The sequence below is a fragment of the Nicotiana tomentosiformis genome, chromosome 1 (assembly GCF_000390325.3).
Source record: "Nicotiana tomentosiformis chromosome 1, ASM39032v3, whole genome shotgun sequence".
Classification (NCBI taxonomy): domain Eukaryota; kingdom Viridiplantae; phylum Streptophyta; class Magnoliopsida; order Solanales; family Solanaceae; genus Nicotiana; species Nicotiana tomentosiformis.
The window spans coordinates 8,412,288-8,432,613 of NC_090812.1; the positions used below are offsets into that span (position 1 = coordinate 8,412,288).

The 20,326-nt window shown below is 36.0% G+C and overlaps 1 protein-coding gene and 1 long non-coding RNA gene across 3 annotated transcripts in view; one reads left to right on the forward strand and one right to left on the reverse strand.

Moving 5' to 3' along the window:
* Window positions 1-1,996: 1,996 nt before the first annotated feature.
* Window positions 1,997-20,326, reverse strand: part of LOC138893267 (uncharacterized) — an 83,048-nt gene continuing 64,718 nt past the window's right edge. Inside the window, exon 2 of the long non-coding RNA XR_011408355.1 lies at window positions 1,997-2,258. This is a non-coding gene — a long non-coding RNA (uncharacterized lncRNA). The remainder of the gene's footprint in view (window positions 2,259-20,326) is intronic.
* LOC104091156 (uncharacterized) overlaps window positions 2,362-20,326 on the forward strand; it is an 85,182-nt gene continuing 67,217 nt past the window's right edge. For both annotated transcript variants that reach the window (XM_070177117.1, XM_070177113.1), the window contains exon 1: window positions 2,362-2,445. In XM_070177117.1, coding sequence (XP_070033218.1) covers window positions 2,389-2,445 — 57 coding nt within the window. In that variant the 5' untranslated portion in view covers window positions 2,362-2,388. The remainder of the gene's footprint in view (window positions 2,446-20,326) is intronic.

The following is a 20,326-nucleotide window of genomic DNA, read 5'->3' on the forward strand; positions in this document are numbered from 1 at the left end:
AAAATTGTAGTAGTCTCTTGACATTACTAAGTTGTAATACTATAGTGGTTATATTGCTTCGCTCGGATATTATATTTTACCCCATTAAAAAAGTTGATGTCGTTGTTACTTTCTTATGTTATTATTATTTGCCGTGAAGATTATTTCTGGACGGGATTATTATTTTTCCCTACAATATTGTCCCAGAAGTTACCGGCTCTCCTACGGCAAAATCTTTAGATGCAATCCCACTCAAACTGAGCTGCAAGCACTGAAGTTAGGGCTATAGCTTGGAACAGAAAGACATCTTGCGCCCATCGATATTGAGACAGACGTTGCAAAAATCATACATTTAATAATTGTAGGGGAAAAAAAGACATTCCTATTCAAATATTTAGTTAATGATTACAGATTCCTATTAAGGAGACATGGGAATCCAATGGTACGGCATAGCCTCCATGAAGGCAAAAATTGCACACTTTTTGGCTAACCAAGGAATCAAGCAAGCCAACGTTAATCAAGTAGTCGTCTTATTAGCACCTCCAGTTCCAGTCCAAAAACTACTTCAACAAGACAGGAATGGAGTTATTACTACTAGGCGTATATCTACTAGCTCTAGTTATCCAACTGCTAGGTGTACATGGATCGGGGTTGGTTCGATTTTTATTAAAATCAAACCAAACCAACTATATCGGTTTGGATCGGTTCGATTTTATCGGTCTTTTTCGGGGTTTTCGGAATTTTTTTAATATGAATATTATTTCAATCTTACTTTATTAATTTTTTTTATAAGTAAATATATGTTTTGTAAAAATTAAAAAAAATAACAAATATATGCTCTATTACAATAATTTTATGGAGAAGTTTTGTTAATAACACATGGTAGTTACTTTTTTAGTCGTCTTACAATAATTTTTCGTTGATATATACTTTCAAGGTTAAACGAATTTATTAATTAAACATAAAAATCAATATGATACCTAATTAATGATACGTTTTATTTAATTTTAGATTGTCGAACTACCACTTCAAATTTGAAAAAGATATAAGAATATAATAAATATTGACATATGAACAGGGAAGAACGAAAAGATTGACGCATTTCAGTAATACGTGATAAGAAAGTGATCATATAACTCATTACTTAATGTTAATAAAAATGGAGTACTTTATATTATATTAAATATTACATCCCATAAGAGAATTTCAAATATTTCTAGAATTTTTGTAAAGAAAATTCTATAAAAATCTAAAAAGTATATATAAAAATTATATATTTAAATATAGGTTTAGTTCGAATTTTGTTTTACTCAGTACCAAACCTAATCGAATTTTTTAATCGATTTCGTGCGATTTTTTTTCCGCTTTGTACACCCCTGCCTACTACTGTAATGCGTGTTGATCCCAATGGGATAACACCCTTGTGTAATGTTAGTACTTAGTAATGAATAAATTTCTCCTATTTTCACAACAATAACAAAAAAAAAATATGAGACAGGCTGAGACATGAATAATATATGAATTTCAATATTTGCATATAGCGTATTACAATATTTGTAAACACTAGCTAGTCCTTGTCCCAATTTATGTGACACTTTTTTACTTCTGTCAGTTTTATTAATCTTTGAAGCTAAATTGAATTAGGTCAACTTAATATTTTACTATTAAAAATTAAATATTCAAAACTATACAAAAAATATTATAAATTTTAATTCTTTTCATGTCAATATGATGAATTGGGACATAAGGATTAGATTGTTGTTGCTCCCAAATTTTATCTTTCACACACTTTGATAATGTTTTCCTCAATTTTAGCTTCAAATGCTATTTTTTCGACTTTAGCTTTTGGTAAAAATCTTTACATTTTTCTTTGGAAGGCGGGAAAATCTTCGCATTTTTCTTTCGAAGGCGGGAAAACCTTTTCACATAGATTCCACAGCGTGGGTTTAGGGAGACCCGCTGTTTCCAATAGACCATCGCTTCAGCAAAAAGCACCACAAATGTCTGGTGAGCTAAACTTGATGAGCCATTTGAGTTACCATATTGTGTTGCAACTTGTGAATCTTTGCAAGTTTTAAAGCTAAACTTGTCTGGTGACATACTCAGACTGCCTAATCATTTGGGATTTTGTCAACTGAAATTGCTCCATCTTGAGAACGTGGAGTTATCAGACCAGCAATTGACAAGTTGCTTGTTCTCAAAGTGTCATCTCCTCGAAAAATTGATCTTACACAAATGTAGTTTAGGAGCCATGACACTACTTGATATTGCTTCAACATCTCTTATTTATGTTACTTTGGAAATGACTATTATATTTTGGAGAGTTATGGAGATTGTGAAGTCAAAATTTGTTGCCCCAATCTCAAGTTCTTAAAATCACTTGAAGAAACTGGTATACTTGTGCATAAGATGATCAAGGAGGTTCCTTCTACATCAGTTTTGAAGCTATGCGAGGCTTCCTATTCGGTTAACTATTTTCTTTAGGTTATGTATAAAAGGAATAGGTTTGAAGATCATGTGTGAAAAATAACTTTGGTGAAATGTGTTTTATCCTATCCCCTTTTATGAATCCTCCCTTCAATTGAGTTATGCATGCTGCATTGTCTTCGTACAAAATTATGGGTAGTTTGTCACACTTCAAACCACATTTGTCTCGAATAAGATGTATTATAGACCTCAACCATACACATTCTCAACTTGCTTCATGAATAGCAATTATCTCAGTGTGATTAGATGAAGTGGCCACGATTGATTGCTTAGTCGATCGCCAAGATATGACAGTGCCTCCATATGTAAACACATAGCCTGTTTGAGATCGAGCCTTGTGTGGGTCAGATAAATACCCAGCATCGGCATAACCAACAAGAAGCTGCAATCATTGTCATAAAATAATCCCATATCGGTAGTCCCTCTTAGATACCGCAATATGTGTTTGATTCCATTACAATATCTCCTTGCAGGAGCAGAGCTATATCTTGTTAAGATATTAACTGAAAAGGTTATGTCAGGCCTTGTAATGTTAGAAAGATACATTATTGCACCAATTACACTAAGATATGGTACTTCGGGACCAAGAAGCTCTTCATTATTTTCATGAGTTCGGAATGGATTTTTATTTATATCGAGTGATCTCACAACTATCGGGGTACTCAATGGATATGCTTTATCCATATAGAATCGCTTTAAAATCTTTTTAGTGTATGCTGATTGATGGACAAAAATTCTATCTTTCATATACTCAATTTGTAGACCAAGACAAAATTTTATCTTTCCAAGATCTTTCATTTCAAATTCTTTCTTTAAATAGTCTACTACTTTAGAAAGCACCCTAGGAGTTCCAATGATATTTAAATTATCAACATACACGGCGATTATAACAAATTTAGATCCAAATATTTTTATAAAGACACAAGGACAAATTGAATCATTCTTGTACCCTTCTTTCAACAGGTACTCACTCAGGCGATTATACCACATGCGCCCTGATTGTTTCAATCCGTATAAGGATTTTTGAAGCTTTATTTAATAAATTTCTTGGAAACCTTAATATTTTTCAGAACAATTTAACTCCTTCAATGATTTCCATTATACGCATATCACGTTTTTCTTGTATTGCCAGATTAAAACCTGAAATAATGACATCCACCACATGAGAACATGTCTCTATATAATCAATGCCAGGATATTTACAAATCTTCTTGTGACACAAGTCGTCTTTATGTCTATCGACCTGACTTTTTTTTCCGCACAAGAACACATTTATACCTCCACTGGCTTTATACTTTCAGGTGTTGGGACTATCCGTCCAACTTCATATTTTTCAGGTGAAATCAATTTTCATTGCGTATTTTTCATTTGGCCAATCATTTATCTGTCCAAATTTTATGACAGATTTGAGCTCAAGATCCTCGTCAATATTAATAATATTGAGCGCTGCATTATATTAATAATATCGTCGATGATCATTTTATATCGGTTTTACTATTACCCAATAAAGACATAACTTATTGAGATTTCTTAATGTTATTATTTTCAGGTACCTGAGCCTCTCCTATGAGGTCTTATGAAGTGTTATGTCGTGGTACTCTTCTAGAGCACTTGCCTCCTTATTATAACCATCTTGAACATTTGCTCCTCTCCTTCTTCAAGGAGTTTTATGTTTGGAACCGATTAGTCTATTATGCTTCATGCATGCCATAGACTCTATTCATTATAAATTTTATTTTATTTGGAGCATTAGTAGATGAATATGACATTTAGCTTTAGGTCAGCAAATATGTCTAGCAATATTTTGCAAATAAATTATCACTTGAACTTCAAGATCACATTTTCTCGTACGAGTATCTAGATCTACTCATAATAATTCATTACATGCATTACTTTTTCAACTGCCCATTTTCTCCCCCTATTGTTGGGATCACCAACACATATTGTCACGATCCAAAATTTCACTACAGGCGTCGTGATGACACCTAGTCTATAAGACTAGGTAAGCCGATTTCCATTATATTTCGAAGCCATTTTTTTAACATATATGAATTAAATACTAATGTTAAAACTGATAGCGGAAATAATTACAACAACCTCCCAATACTGGTAGTACTGAGTCACGAACTCTAACTGAATACATGAAATGATCTCAAGGATCGAATACTCAATATTGTTTGAATAATAAATAACAATACAATAAAATAAAAAGACTACAAGGAACTGCGACGACCAAGCAGCTCTACCTTAAATCCTTACGATCCCACTCTAACTATGTCCGAGTCCGATACCTCCAATATCTGGCTCTACACAAAATTGTACAGAAGTGTAGTATGAGTCCCAGTAAGTATCAAGACTAACCTCAGTGGAGTAGAGACGAGGTACAGTCAAGACACTCACTAGTCTAATAACCTATGCAATATGATATACAATATAATAGGAAACAAATAACAATAATGATAACAGTAATCAACCAGTAATCTGCACAGCAGGGTAACAAGAACACCATTAATGATACTCAACAAATAATAAATATAAGTACACCCAATTAATTCAAATTTTTCAAATAAATATCTTTCACATATAATTCTTCCAAATAACTCTCTTTCAAATATAATTTCTTCAAATAAATATCTTCCAAATATATTTCCTTTAAATAAATCTCTCTCAAATATAATTTCTTTAAATAAATATCTTTCGAATGTAATTCTTTCCAATAAATCTTTTTGAATAAAAATCCTTCCAAATAAATATTTTGAATATAATTCTTTCAATTAAAAAGTCAACACGTGACACTTCATTTCATAATCATTCAACCACGGGTCTCAGCCCATTTTCATATTTTTTATAAACATGGGTCTCAGCCCTCTTTCATATTTTCACGGCACTTCGTGCCTATAATTAAATCATCATATTTCTCCGGCACCTCGTGCCCTCATTTCATATCACAACTGCACGGACAATTCACGTGCCAATATCATCATTATTTACTCCCGGCACCTCGTACCCATATTTCATATCATAATCTGCCTGACAATGGCCACAGACTCCAATTTCAACATAAATCAGACTATTACCAATTTACCAACAACAAGACCAATGGCACAAGATATAAAAATAAACACAAAAAAAATCACAACATCACATAACAATCACCAACGCAACAACTCAACATCATCACATATCATCCCTGACAATAGCCACCTTTATCTCTCCTATAGCCACCCTTATCCCTCCGCCCTGACAATATCAATAGCCACCCTTATAGCTCCTATAGCCACCCTTATCGCTCCGCTCATACAATATCCCAACACACATAACAACAGTGAAATGTCACCCTTATACCCACATATAACAACAGTGAAATGCCACCCTTATACCCACATAATATCAACAGTGAAATGCAGCCCTTATCTCCCCAAAATAATAACTCACACAACACAACAAATTACACGGAAAGTTAATACGGCAACATAATAAAATCAATTCATATCACAATTTGCCCAATGGCCACAACTAAATTTTAAAGATATAACAAAATCAATTAATTTCACAACAAATAACCCAAGACTTCACACCATGTGTATAAAACCTCAAAACAATAACAGAGATGGAAAATACTCAGTATTGGGCAACACCTTCATTAATCCAAATTCTTGATAATTATATAACGCCTCGGTTTAAACTTATTTCATTAATTATTTGCAGATGAAAAATCAATAATAAAATTAAATTCCAAAAAATATCAAATGAATAATTCACATGAATATACAAGTAATAATCACATCAAATTGTCATATAATGACAAATTCAACAAACGCGAATTGAGGCATGGCAAATAGATGATTTAATAAATGCCAATGGTTATCAAATTTACTACACAATATGCCTAAGACTTTAATCCAATATATTTTTCACATATAAGCCCGAGTACGTACTCGTCACCTCGCGTACACGGCTTTTCACATTTCACAAATGGCATATAAGACTCGATGCCTAAGGGAAAATTCCCCCACTCGAGGTTAGACAAGATACTTACCTTTTTTTAAGTTAGGTCGATATTCCAAAATAGCCTTCTTTCTTGAATTGACCACCGGACGGCTCAAATCTTTTCAAATTAATTGTATAACTTCATTAAAATTCATAGGAAACAACTCTGGATAATAAAACACCAACTTAAAAATTTATTCTAAAAATATATCGCGGGGCCCGCCCCTCGAAACCCGACAAATGTTTTACGAAATCCGAACACCCGTTCTGATACGAATTCAACCATACCAAAGTTATCAAATTTCGATAGCGGATCGCCCTTCAAATCTTAAATTAGAGTCTAGAGGATTTCTACCATTTTCAACTCAATTCACTAATTTAGTGATAAAAACAACAATATATTCATGTAATTTAACCAAAATCAAGTTAGGAATTCTTACCCCAATATTTTCCTTGAAAAACTCTTGAAACATCGCCTCACCCGAGCTTCCTTGGTCCAAAAATGGAATAATGATATGAATTTGGACTTTATTCTATTGTCCAAGGATTAGTTCTTCGCGTACGCGACACTCCCCTCACATTTGCGATGAACAAATTTTTCAGAAGCTATTTTCAAACTCTTCTCAGATAGCCTCTAGTTTAATGGTCATAACCTTTTGTACAAAACTCTAAATGATGAATGGTTTGACTTTTTGAAAACTAGACTCCAAGGTCTGTAACTTTCATTTGTTTCTTATCTTCCAATTCCTTATAGATTACGAGATATAAGCTTCCAAATTCAGTCATGTGCAACAGAGATTTCCAAACTCTTCCCGGATATCCTATAGTATATCTACCATAACTCTTTGTACACAACTCCAAATAACAAATGGTTTACTTTTCTGAAAATTAGACACAAAGAGATACAAATTTTATTTTTGGATCATCTCCAAATGCCTTATAGATTGCGAGATATGAGCCTCCAAATTCAGACTACGAACAACAAACTTTCCTTATTCACGAACGCGAGAACCTTTTCGCGAACGCGAGAACCTCTTCGCGAACGCGAAGAACAAAGTCCCAACAGCAAAATCTTTTTTTGCGAACGCGAGAGTGTCACGACCCAAAATCCCACCACAGGCATCGTGATGGCACCTAGTCTCTAAGACTAGGTAAGCCGATTTCAATTATAATTTGAAGCTTTTTTTTTTAAACTAACAACGGAAATAATTACAATATACAACTTCCCAAGACTGGTAATACTAAGTCACGAACTCTAACTGAATACATGGAATGATCACGAGGACCGAATATACAATACTATTCGATTACAAATTAACAGTACAATGAAATAAAAAGACTCCAAGGGACTGCGACGATTAAGCAGCTCTACCTTGAATCCTTACGATCCCGCTTTAATTCTGCTCAAGTCCGATATCTCCAATATCTGGCTCTGCACAAAAATGTACAGAAGTATAGTATGAGTACACCACGGTCGGTACCCAGTAAGTATCAAGACTAACCTCAGTGGAGTAGAGACGAGGTACAGTCAAGACACTCACTAGTCTAATAACCTGTGCAATATAATATACAAAATAATAGAAAATAAATAACGATAAGGGCAACATAAAACAACCAGTGATGTGCACAGTAAGACAATAAAATCACCATTAATGTCGCTCAACAATTGATAAATACATTTACACCCAGTTAAATCAAGTTCTTCAATTAAATATCTTTCACATATAATTCGTACGAATAAAACTCTTTTTCAAATATAATTTCCTCAAATAAATATCTTTCAAATACAATTCTTTCATATAATTCTTTTTGAATAAAAATCCTTCCAAATAAATATTTTGAATATAATTCTTTCAATTAAAAGTCACCATGTGACACCTCATTTCAAAATCATAAAAATACGGGTCTCAGCCCATTTTTATATTTTTCATAAACACGGGTCTCAGCCCATTTTTCATGTTTCCACGGCACCTCATGCCCATAATTAAATCATCATATTTCCTCGGCACCTCGTGCCCTCATTTCATATCACAACTGCACGGACAACTCACGTGCCAAATATCATTGTCATTTCATCACAGCACCTCGTATCCACATTTCATATCACAACTGCACGGACAATTCACGTGCCAAATATTTTCATTATTTACTCACGGCACCTCGTGCCCACATTTCAATTTATAACCTGCCTGTCAATATCCACAGGCTCTCAATTTCAACATAAATCAGATTGTTATCAATTTACCAACAACGAGACAAATTGCACAAGGTATAAAAATAAACACAAGAAAATCACAACATCACATTAAAATCATCAACACCACAACCCCACATCATCACATGTCGTCCCTGACAATAGCCACCCTTAGCGCTCATATTGCCACCCTTATCACTCCTATAGCCACCCTTATTGCTCTGCCCAGACAATATCAATAGCCACCCTTATCGCTCCTATTGCCACCCTTATCGCTCCTATAGCCACCCTTATCGCTTCGCCCAGATAATATTCCCACAAACAAAATAACAGTGAATTGCCACCCTTATACCCACATAATATCAACGGTGAAATGCCACCCTTATCTCCCCAAAATAATAACTCACACAACACAATAATTTACACGGGAAGTTAATACGGCAACATAATAAAATCAATTCATATCACAATTTGCCCAATGGCCACAACCAAATTTTAAAGATATAATAAAATCATTTAATTTCATAACAAATAGCCCAAGGCTCAACACAATATATATAACACCCCAAACCAATCAATAAAGATAGAAACTACTCAGCATAAAGCAAAACCTTCATTAATGCAAATTTAGATGATTATATTAACACTTATTCTTAAGCTCGCTTAAATTAATTATTTGCTTAAGAAAATTCATATTGGAATTAATTTCCAAGAAATATTAAATCAACAATACTCACGAAATTTCATAAATATTTCAAGTAACAATCTCATCAAATTATCATATAAAAACAAATTCAACAATAAGAATTTAGGCATGGCAAACAGATGATTTAATAATTTTCCATAATTTTCCACTTTACTACACAATAATGACTAAGACCTTAATTCAATGAATTTTTCACGTATAAGCCCGAGTACGTACTCGTCACCTCACGTACACGGCTTTTCACATTTCACAAATGGCACGTAAGACTCAATGCCTAAGGGGTAATTCCCCCACTCGAGCTTAAGCAAGACACTTACCTTTTTGAAGTTAGGCCGATATTCCAAAATAGTCTTCTTGCTTGAATTGACCTTCGGACAGCTCAAATCTATCCAAATTAATTGCACAACCTCATTAAATTTCATCGAAAATAATTCCAGATAATAATACGTCGCCTTAAAAAGTTATTCCAAAAAGTCAATAAAAGTCAACGCGGGGCTCGCCTCTCGGAACCCGAGGTAATTTTCACCAAATACGAACACCCATTCCGATACGAGTTCAACCATACCAATTTTATCAAATTTCGATAACAACTCGACCTCCAAATCTTAAATTTTCGTTTTTGGAAGATTTAGCAAAATTTTGATTTCTTCCATTTAAATCTGAAATAAATGATGAATATAACCATAGAATCATGAAGTATAATCACTTTAGGATATAGAACACTTATCCCAATCCATATGGTAAAAATCGCCTCAAGAATCGCTTCAATCCGAGCTCCATAGCTCCAAATATGCTAAAAATGACTGAAACCTCGAAATATAACTATTGCCCAGATATTTACTCTTTGCGATCGCGAAGAACAAAATTTTTCAGCCCCAAAATTGCTCTTCGCGATCGCGGAAAACCAATCGCGATCGCGAAGAACAAACTCCTCAACTCTTCCAGACAGACTCTAGTATAATGGTCATAACATTTTGTACAAAACTCCAAATGATGAATTGTTTAACTTTTTAAAAACTAGATTCCAAGGGCTATAACTTTTATTTGTTGCGCATCTCCCAGTTTCTTATATATTTCGAGATATAAGCTTCCAAATTTAGCCCTATGTAACAGAGATTTCTAAACTCTTCCCGGATAGCCTGTAGTATATCTAACATAATTTTTGGACACAACTCCAAATAACAAAGATTTTATCTTTCTGTAAACTATACACAAAGAGCTACAACTTTTATTTTTGGATCATCTCCAAATTCCTTATAAATTGCGAGATATGAGATTCCAAATTCGGGTCAGTGCGGCAGGAGTTTCCTCTACGCGATCGTGAAAAGGCTTCCGCGATCGCGATTCACAGTCTCCAAACAACAAACTTACTCTTCGCGATCGCGACCGTTTGTCCGCGATCGCGATGCATACCTCTGTGGCCAAAAACTAACAAGTAAAAATGACCTAGAAATGGTCTGAAACCACCCCGAAACTCACCCGAGCCACTCGGTACCCCATCTGAGCATACCAACCAGTCCAAATACATAACACGAATCTGCTCGAGGCCTCAAATTACATCAAACAATATCAAAACTACGAATCACACCTAAAATCAAAATCTATGGATTTGAACTTTCAAATTCTATATCTTGTGCCGAAACACATAAAATCAATCCGGAATGACTTCAAGTTTTGCACACAAATCATAATTGACATAATGAAGCTATTATAATTTCCAGAATCGGATTTTGACCCCGATATCAAAAAGTTAACCCCCCGGTCAAACTTTCTAAAAATTCATCTTTCACCATTTCAAGCCTAATTCCACTACAGACCTCCAAATAATTTTTAGACATGCTCCTAAGTCCATAATTACCATACAGAGCTATTTACATCATCAAAATTCCATTCTGAAGTCGTTTGCTCAAAAGTCAACTCTCCGGTCAACTCTTTCCATTTAACCTTCTAAATAAGGATTGTTCTTTTAATTTAATTTTGAATCTTTAGTAATTCAAACTCGACCACACCTGCGGGTCATAATACATATTGCGAAGCTGCTCGAGACCTTAAGTCACTGAACGCGGCGTAAATTCTTAAAACGACAAGTCGTGTCGTTACATTCTTCACCTCTTAAATAAACGTTCGTCCTTGAACGTGCTAAGAATTATTCTGAGGTTACCAAATTGATGATTTTACTTTTACACATATACTCACGGTTGATCTCACGTTACCGCATTTGAGATAAGCCCGACAACACCATCTCATTTGAGATTATTTCTTTTATCCATATTTGTAAATTTTAAGACCAATTTCTTGCACTTCAAACATTTTCAAAAGGTCTGATTTTCGCAACAACGCACGGTATTAATCTCAACTAGCTATAGCAACTCGTGCATACGCACACATCAACTTTCTTGATAGTGTTGAAATATTTCGAAATTTTTTCGGGGTATTTTATTCTTTCCCACTTAGGATCATTCGCTCTCAAATACATAACATAATTTTGTTTCTTCTTTGCACGTCTCAATCTCCCAAATTTTTCTAATTCCCAAATTTTTCAGAAATTTCGGCAGAGTCTCCTCTGTAATTAGGCCTAACCACCTGCCAGAGTAACACCAAAATAACTCCTAACAACACATCCACAACCCAACAAAATACCATAATGTATATATCAATAACACAATCTCAGCGTTACAAACACTGCATTATCACAATGATATCAGGACATGAAGCACATCATATGTATGCTCATCACCGCATCTCTGGTCTTAAAAGTCATTCATAATTAATTCCAGCATCATCAATTAATCTCATATTAACCCCCACCTCATTTCGAATTTTCATAACACTAACAACGGAATGCGAGGCATGAAGACCTCATGATTACTTACTCGGATTAATGAGTCACATTTAATGCCACCTGGGCACTCACCTCATAGGTTAAAACTCAATATTTACAGCACGAAAATGGCTGAATATGAATAAAAAATATACAAGCATTATCAAATAAGCCTAACAGGCATGACTCCCTATTAATATTACTGTACGAATTAAATTTCACAAAGGGAGAATTTTAAACTCATAAATATTTCACCCCAAGGACCTCGTCCTTATATAACTTCAACCGTGACTTGTAGCCCGGTTTAAATATTTTACATCATATAAAAATGCGAGGATCTCGTCCTCAACTCCAAATCACAAGTATTTTGCACCTTGTGCCAACTGAAATTTTTCAATTTCCTTTCTTTCTTCTTTTCAATATATTTCATAAATAGTTTTCACAACACATAATGAACCCTCATACCGGTAGGGCATATAATTTATAAAAATTGGAATCAATTATTCCGAAACATATTAAACCCACAATAATGAATAATAAAAATTACTTTTGGACTTATATCCCTCACTGGTGTACAAACATAAAATGACAGGCACGGGTTCACATCTTTAAATCTCCCAACAGGGATAAACATATAAGTAGGTCACAAATTTACGAAGCTCACCCATAAGTGGAGCATAATAGGAGGACTCACCTCAATATTCAGAACCGAATCAAATTAAGGAAAATTATTCTTTATAATAAAAATCAGGATCGTACCTGTAACGACACCATCTGTTGTATTAGCCCCAGCCAAATCATAGTGATTATATCAACGGGTCGGGCCTCCACCTCTTAGGCGCCCATTACCCGCCTGTCCTCCACCTCTAGCTGACTGTGCACGTGGAGTATCAACTGGAATAAATCTTGTAACTGGAGTGTTCTAATGAAATCCACCCCTCCCAAGTCTGGGACAATCTCTCATGATGTGCCTAGTATCACCACACTCATAACAAGCCCTCTGAGGTCGCGGCTGCTCGTACTGAGTCTGTGCTGAATAACTGGAATAACCACTGTAAGAATCTCGTGTCGGTGGTGCAATGTAAACTGGATCACCCCGAGTAATTTGATGTGCGGACTGAGCTGACTGACTGCTCGAGCCTCTGCTATAATAGGTTCTAGCTGAAGAGTAAAATCCACTGAACCCTCCAGATCTTCGAGACCTTTTGGCCTTCTTATACTCCCTTTCCTCGCCTAAAACACCCTCAATCTTCCTTGAAATCTCCACTACTTGTTGAAATGGAGTATCAGTTTGCAACTCTCGAGTCATGCATATTTTAATATCATAATAGAGCCCCTCAATGAATCTGCGAACCCGCTCGCTGATTGTAGGAACCAAGATCGTTGCATGACGGGCTAACTCACTGAACCTGATAGCATATTCTGACACTGTCATAGTGCCTTGACGCAACCATTCAAACTCTGTGCGCCACGCATCTCTGAGAGTCTGGGGAATAAACTCTTTCAAGAACATTTTCTAAAATTGAGCCCAAGTTGGTGGTGTGGCATCGGGTGGTCTACTTTCTTCATAGATTTGCCACCACCGATACGCTGCGCCTAACAGTTGAAATGTAGTAAAGGCAACTCCGCTCATCTCTACAATACCCATGGTGCGGAGAATACGGTGACAATTTTCTAAAAATCCTTGGGCATCCTCTGTAATTGTGCCACTGAAAGTAGGTGGACTATACCTCTTAAACCTTTCAAGTCTCTTTTGTTCTTCCTATGATGCCTCGGGCCTGACCTCAGGCCAAACTGGAATAACAGGTTGTACCGGTACTACACCCGGAACCTGACCAACATGAACCTGCTCCTCTGGAGTTGTGATATGAGTATGAGCTACTACCCCAATATGCGAAATATTTGGTGCAAAAGAGATCAATCCTGCCTGAGTTAATGTACCAAACATACTCAGGAACTGTGCTAAAGTCTCCTGAAGTCTGGGGGTAACAACAGGTGCTTCTGGTACCTGTCCCCCAACTGGAGCTACTGGTGGCTCCTCAACTGTTGTTCTGACAGGTGCTCTAGTCGCAGCACGTTCCCTTCCTCGACCTCTACCTCGGCCCCGACCTTTTGCAGCTCTAGCAGTATGTGCGGATGCCTGCTCAGCTAACCAGTAGCATGTATCCTCACCATTTGTGAGAGAATGGGGATACAAAGGTTCAAATTCCAAATTCAACAAATTCCGCATGACAAGAATGAAAGAACTGGAAATTTTCTAACAGTTCTGTAGCCGCTCGAAGATAAGTACAGACGTCTCTGTACTGATCCGTAAGACTCTACTAGACTCGTTCGTGACTCGTAGAACTTATGAACCTAGAGCTCTGATACCAACTTGTCACGACCCAAAATCCCACCACACGCGTCGTGATGGCACCTGGTCTCTAAGACTAGATAAGCCGATTTTAATTACATTTTGAGTCTTTTTTTTTAACGAAACTAACAGCGGAAATAATTACAATATACAACTTTCCAAGACTGGTAGTGCTGAGTCACGAACTCTAACTGAATACATAAAATGATCACGGGGACCGAATATACAATACTATTTGATTACAAATTAACAGTACAATGAAATAAAAAGACTCCAAGGGACTGCGCCGATTAAGCAGCTCTACCTTGAATCCTTACGATCCCGCTTTAACTCTGCTCAAGTCCGATATCTCCAATACCCGGCTCTGCACAAAAATGTGCAGAAGTGTAGTATGAGTACACCATGGTCGGTACCCAGTAAGTATCAAGACTAACCTCAGTGGAGTAGAGACGAGGTACAGTCAAGACAATCACTAGTCTAATAAATTGTGCAATATAATATACAAAATAATAGGAAACAAATAACAATAAGGGCAACATAAAACAACCAGTGATGTGCACAGTAAGACAATAAAATCACCATTAATATCGCTCAACAATTGATAAATACATTTACACCCAGTTAAATCAAGTTCTTCAATTGAATATCTTTCACACATAATTCGTACGAATAAAAGTCTTTTTCAAATATAATTTCCTCACATAAATATCTTTCAAATACAATTCTTTCATATAATTCTTTTTGAATAAAAATCCTTCCAAATAAATATTTTGAATATAATTCTTTCAATTAAAATTCACCATGTAACACCTCATTTCAAAATCATAAAAATACGGGTCTCGGCCCATTTTCATATTTTTCGTAAACACGGGTCTCAGCCCATTTTTCATGTTTCCACGATACCTCGTGCCCATAATTAAATCATCATATTTTCTCGGCACCTCGTGCCCTCATTTCATATCACAACTGCACGGACAACTCACGTGCCAAATATCATTGTCATTTCATCACAGCACCTCGTATCCACATTTCATATCCCAACTGCACGGACAATTCACGTGCCAAATATTCTCATTATTTACTCACGGCACCTCGTGCCCACATTTTAATTTATAACCCGCCTGTCAATAGCCACAGGCTCTCAATTTCAACATAAATCAGATTGTTATCAATTTACCAACAACGAGACAAATTGCACAAGGTATAAAAATAAACACAAGAAAATCACAACATCACATGAAAATCATCAATACCATAACCCGACATCATCACATGTCGTCCCTGACAATAGCCACCCTTATCGCTCCTATTGCCACCCTTATCACTCCTATAGCCACCCTTATCGCTCTGCCCAGACAATATCAATAGCCATCCTTATCACTCCTATTGCCACCCTTATCGCTTTTATAGCCACCCTTATCGCTCCGCCCAGATAATATTCCCACAAACATAAAAACAGTGAAATGCCACCCTTATACCCACATAATATCAACGGTGAAATGCCACCCTTATCTCCCCAAAATAATAACTCACACAACACAACAATTTACACAGAAAGTTAATACGGCAACATAATAAAATTAATTCATATCACAATTTGCCCAATGGCGATAACCAAATTCCAAAGATATAACAAAATCAATTAATTTCACAACAAATAGCCCAAGGCTCAACACAATGTATATATAACACCCAAAAACAATTAATAGAGATATAAATTACTCAGCATAAAGCAAAACCTTCATTAATGCAAATTTAGATAGTTATATTAACACTTATTCTTAAGCTCGCTTAAATTAATTATTTGAATAAGAAAATTCATATTGGAATTAATTTCCAAGAAATATTAAACCAACAATACTCACGAAATTTCATAAATATTTCAAGTAACAATCACATCAAATTATCATATAAAAACAAATTCAACAATAAGGATTTAGGCATGGCAAACAGATGATTTAATAATTTTCCACAATTTCCCAATTTACTACACAATAATGCCTAAGACTTTAATTCAATGAATTTTTCACGTATAAGCCCGAGTATGTACTCGTCACCTCGCGTACACGGCTTTTCACATTTCACAAATGGCACATAAGACTCAATGCCTAAGGGATAATTCCCCCACTCGAGGTTAAGCAAGATACTTACCTTTTTGAAGTTAGGCCGATATTCCAAAATAGTCTTCTTGCTTGAATTAACCTCCGGACAGCTCAAATCTATCCAAATTAATTGCACAACCTCATTAAAATTCATCAAAAATAATTCCGGATAATAATACGTCGACTTAAAATTTTATTCTAAAAAGTCAACAAAAGTCAACGCAGGGGTCGCCTCTCAGAACCCGAGGTAATTTTCACCAAATATGAACACCCATTCCGATACGAGTTCAACCATACCAATTTTATCGAATTCCGATAACAACTCGACCTCCAAATCTTAAATTTTTGTTTTGGGAAGATTTTACAATTTTTTTGATTTCTTCCATTTAAATCCAAAATAAATGATGAATATAACCATAGAATCATGAAGTAACTTTAGGATATAGATCACTTACCCCAATCCATAAGGTGAAAATCGCCTCAAGAATCGCTTCAATCCGAGCTCCATAGCTCCAAATATGTTAAAAATGGCTGAAACCTCGAAATATAACTACTGCCCAGGTATTTACTCTTCGCGATCACAGAAACTGATTCGTGATTGTGAAGCATAAATTTTTTCAGCCCCAAAATTACTCTTCGCGATCGCGGAAAACTAATCGCGATCGCGAAGAACAAACTCCCCAACTCTTCGAGACATCCTCTAGTATAATGGTCATAACATTTTGTACAAAACTCCAAATGATGAACGGTTTAACTTTCTGAAAACTAGATTCCAAGGGCTATAATTATCATGTGTTACTCATCTCTCAATTCCTTATATATTTCGAGATATAAGCTTCCAATATCAGTCCTATGCAACAGAGATTTCCAAACTCTTCCCGGACAGCCTATAGTATATCTACCATAACTTTTTGTACACAACTCCAAATAACAAAGAGTTCTTTCTGAAAACTAGATACAAAGAGCTACAACTTTTATTTTTGGATCATTTCCAAATTCCTTATAGATTGCGAGATATGAGCTTCCAAAGTCGTTTGCTCAAAAGTCAACTCTCCGGTCAACTCTTTCCATTTAACCTTCTAAATAAGGATTGTTCTTTTAATTTAATTCCGAATCTTCAGTAATTCAAACTCGACCACACCCGCGGGTCATAATACATATTGCGAAGCTACTCGAGACCTTAAGTTACTGAACGGGGCATAAATTCTTAAAACGACAAGTCGGGTCGTTACAGAGAGGCTCCTCGCGAACGCGAAGAACAACACGAGAACCGGCAACCAGCAACATCAAAACACCCAAACTTGGTCCGGAACCACCCCGAATCAAACCCGAGGCCCTCGGGACCCAGTCCAATTGTACCGACCAGTCCCAATACATAACACGAACCTGCTCGAGGCCTCATATCACATCAAACAATATCAAAACCACGAATCGCACCAAAATTCAAGCTTTAGGAACTTTAGAACTTCAAAGTTCTACATTCGACGCTGAAACCTATCAAATCAAATCCGATTGATCTAAAATTTTGCACACAAGTAATAATTGATATTACGGGCCTACTCCCACTTCCAGAATCAGAATCCGACCCCGATATCAAAAAGTTCACTCAGTCAAACTTTCCAAAAACCTTCAAATTTCCAACTTTAGCCAAATGACCCCGAAATGACCTACAGATTTCCCAATCCACATTTGGACGCTCACCTAAGACCAGAATCACCATGCAGAGCTATTCCCAGGCTCGGAATCCCAAACGTACATCGAAAATATCAAAATTCACTTCAACCCAAACTTAGAAAATTCTTAAACTTTAAAAATGCCAACCTTCTGTAATAGGAGCCGAAATACTCCCAGGCCACCTGATACTCGACCCGAACATACGCCCAAGTCTGAAATCATCATACGGACCTATTGGAATTATCAAAATTCCATTCCGCAGTTGTTTTCCCAAAAGTCAAACTCTGGTCAACTCTTTTCATTTAAGCTTCAAAAATGAGAATTGTTCTTTCAATTTAAATTCTGAATCTTCCAAAATTAAAACGATCGCACACGCAAGTCATAATACGTATTACAAAGTTGCTTGGGACCTTAAGTAGCTGAATGGGGTATAGATTCTTAAAATGACAAGTCGGGTCGTTACATTCTCCCCCTCTTAAACATACGTTCGTCCTCGAACATGCCAAAAATTATTCTGATGACATTAAATTACTGAGTGCATTATTTCACACATACTCACGGGTGATTCTACATCACCGTAAGTTTAATAGGGGTCCAACAACATCATCTAAGTGGAAATTATTTCTTTTATTCATACTTATAAGCTTTAAAGTCAATTCCTTACACTCCAATCAATTTCAAAGTCCTTACATCAACACACGATATTAGTTTCAGCCGGCTGTAGCAACTCGTGCCTACGCACACATCATACGTATGTCCATAACCACATCTCTGGTCAATATAACTGTTTATAATTAATTTTCAACATTCTCAATTAATCTCATATTCACCAAAATCTCATTTCAGCTTTTCGTAACAATGACAGCAACACGCAAGGCATGAAGACCTTATAATTATTTATCCGAATTAACGAGTCGCATTTAACGCCACCTGGGCACTCACCTCGTGGTCTAAAACTCAATAATTACAGCACAATTATGGCACAAAAACACATAAAAGAAATATCACATAAGCCTATCAGGCATGACTCCCTATTAGTACTTTAGTACAAATTAAATTTCACAAAGGGAGAATTTAACTCATAAATATTTCACCACAAGGATCTCGTCCTTATATAACTTTCATCGCGGCTTGTAGCCCAGTTTAAATATTTTACATCATATAAAAATGCGAGGATCTCGTCCTCAACTCCAAATCACAAGTTTTTGCACATTGTGCCAACTAAATTTTTTAATTTCCTTTCTTTCTTCTTTTCAATATATTTCGTAAACAGTTTTCACAACACATAATGAACCCTCATCCCGGTAGGGCATATAATTCATAAAATTGAAATCAATTATTCCGAATTCACATCAAAACCCACTGTAGTAAGTAATAAAATGTCACGTTTAGACTTATAGCCCTCAATGGTGTACAAAAATAAAAATAATAGACACGGGCTAACATTATCAAACCTCCCAACAGGAATAAACATGTATGTGGGTCACAAAATTATGAAACTTACCCATAAGCGGAGCATAACAAGAGGACTCGCCTCAATATTCAAAATCGAATAAAATTAAGGGAAAATACCCTTTTATAACAAATCATTACCATACCTGTAACGACATTATCTGGTGTAGTGGCCTCAGCCACACCATAGCAAATATATCAACGGGCTGGGCCTCCCCCTCTAGGGCGCCCTCTACCCGTTTGTCCTCCACCTCTAACCGGTTGTGCACGTGGGGTAGTAGCTGTATTGGGCCCATAGCCTGAGTGTTCTGATAAAATCCACCCCTCCCAAGTCTGGGATAATCTCTCATGATGTGTCTAGTATCACCATACTCATAACAACCCCTCGGTCGCGGTTGCTCGTACTAAGTTTGTTCCGGATAAATAGAATAACCATTGTAGGAACCCCGTGCTGGTGGTGCATTAAAAGAACTTACTGGAGCACTCCAAGTATTCTGAAATTGTTTCCATGACCCCGCTGATACCGAAATATAGAATTATTAAGGACGTGGGAATACTGGAAGTCCTC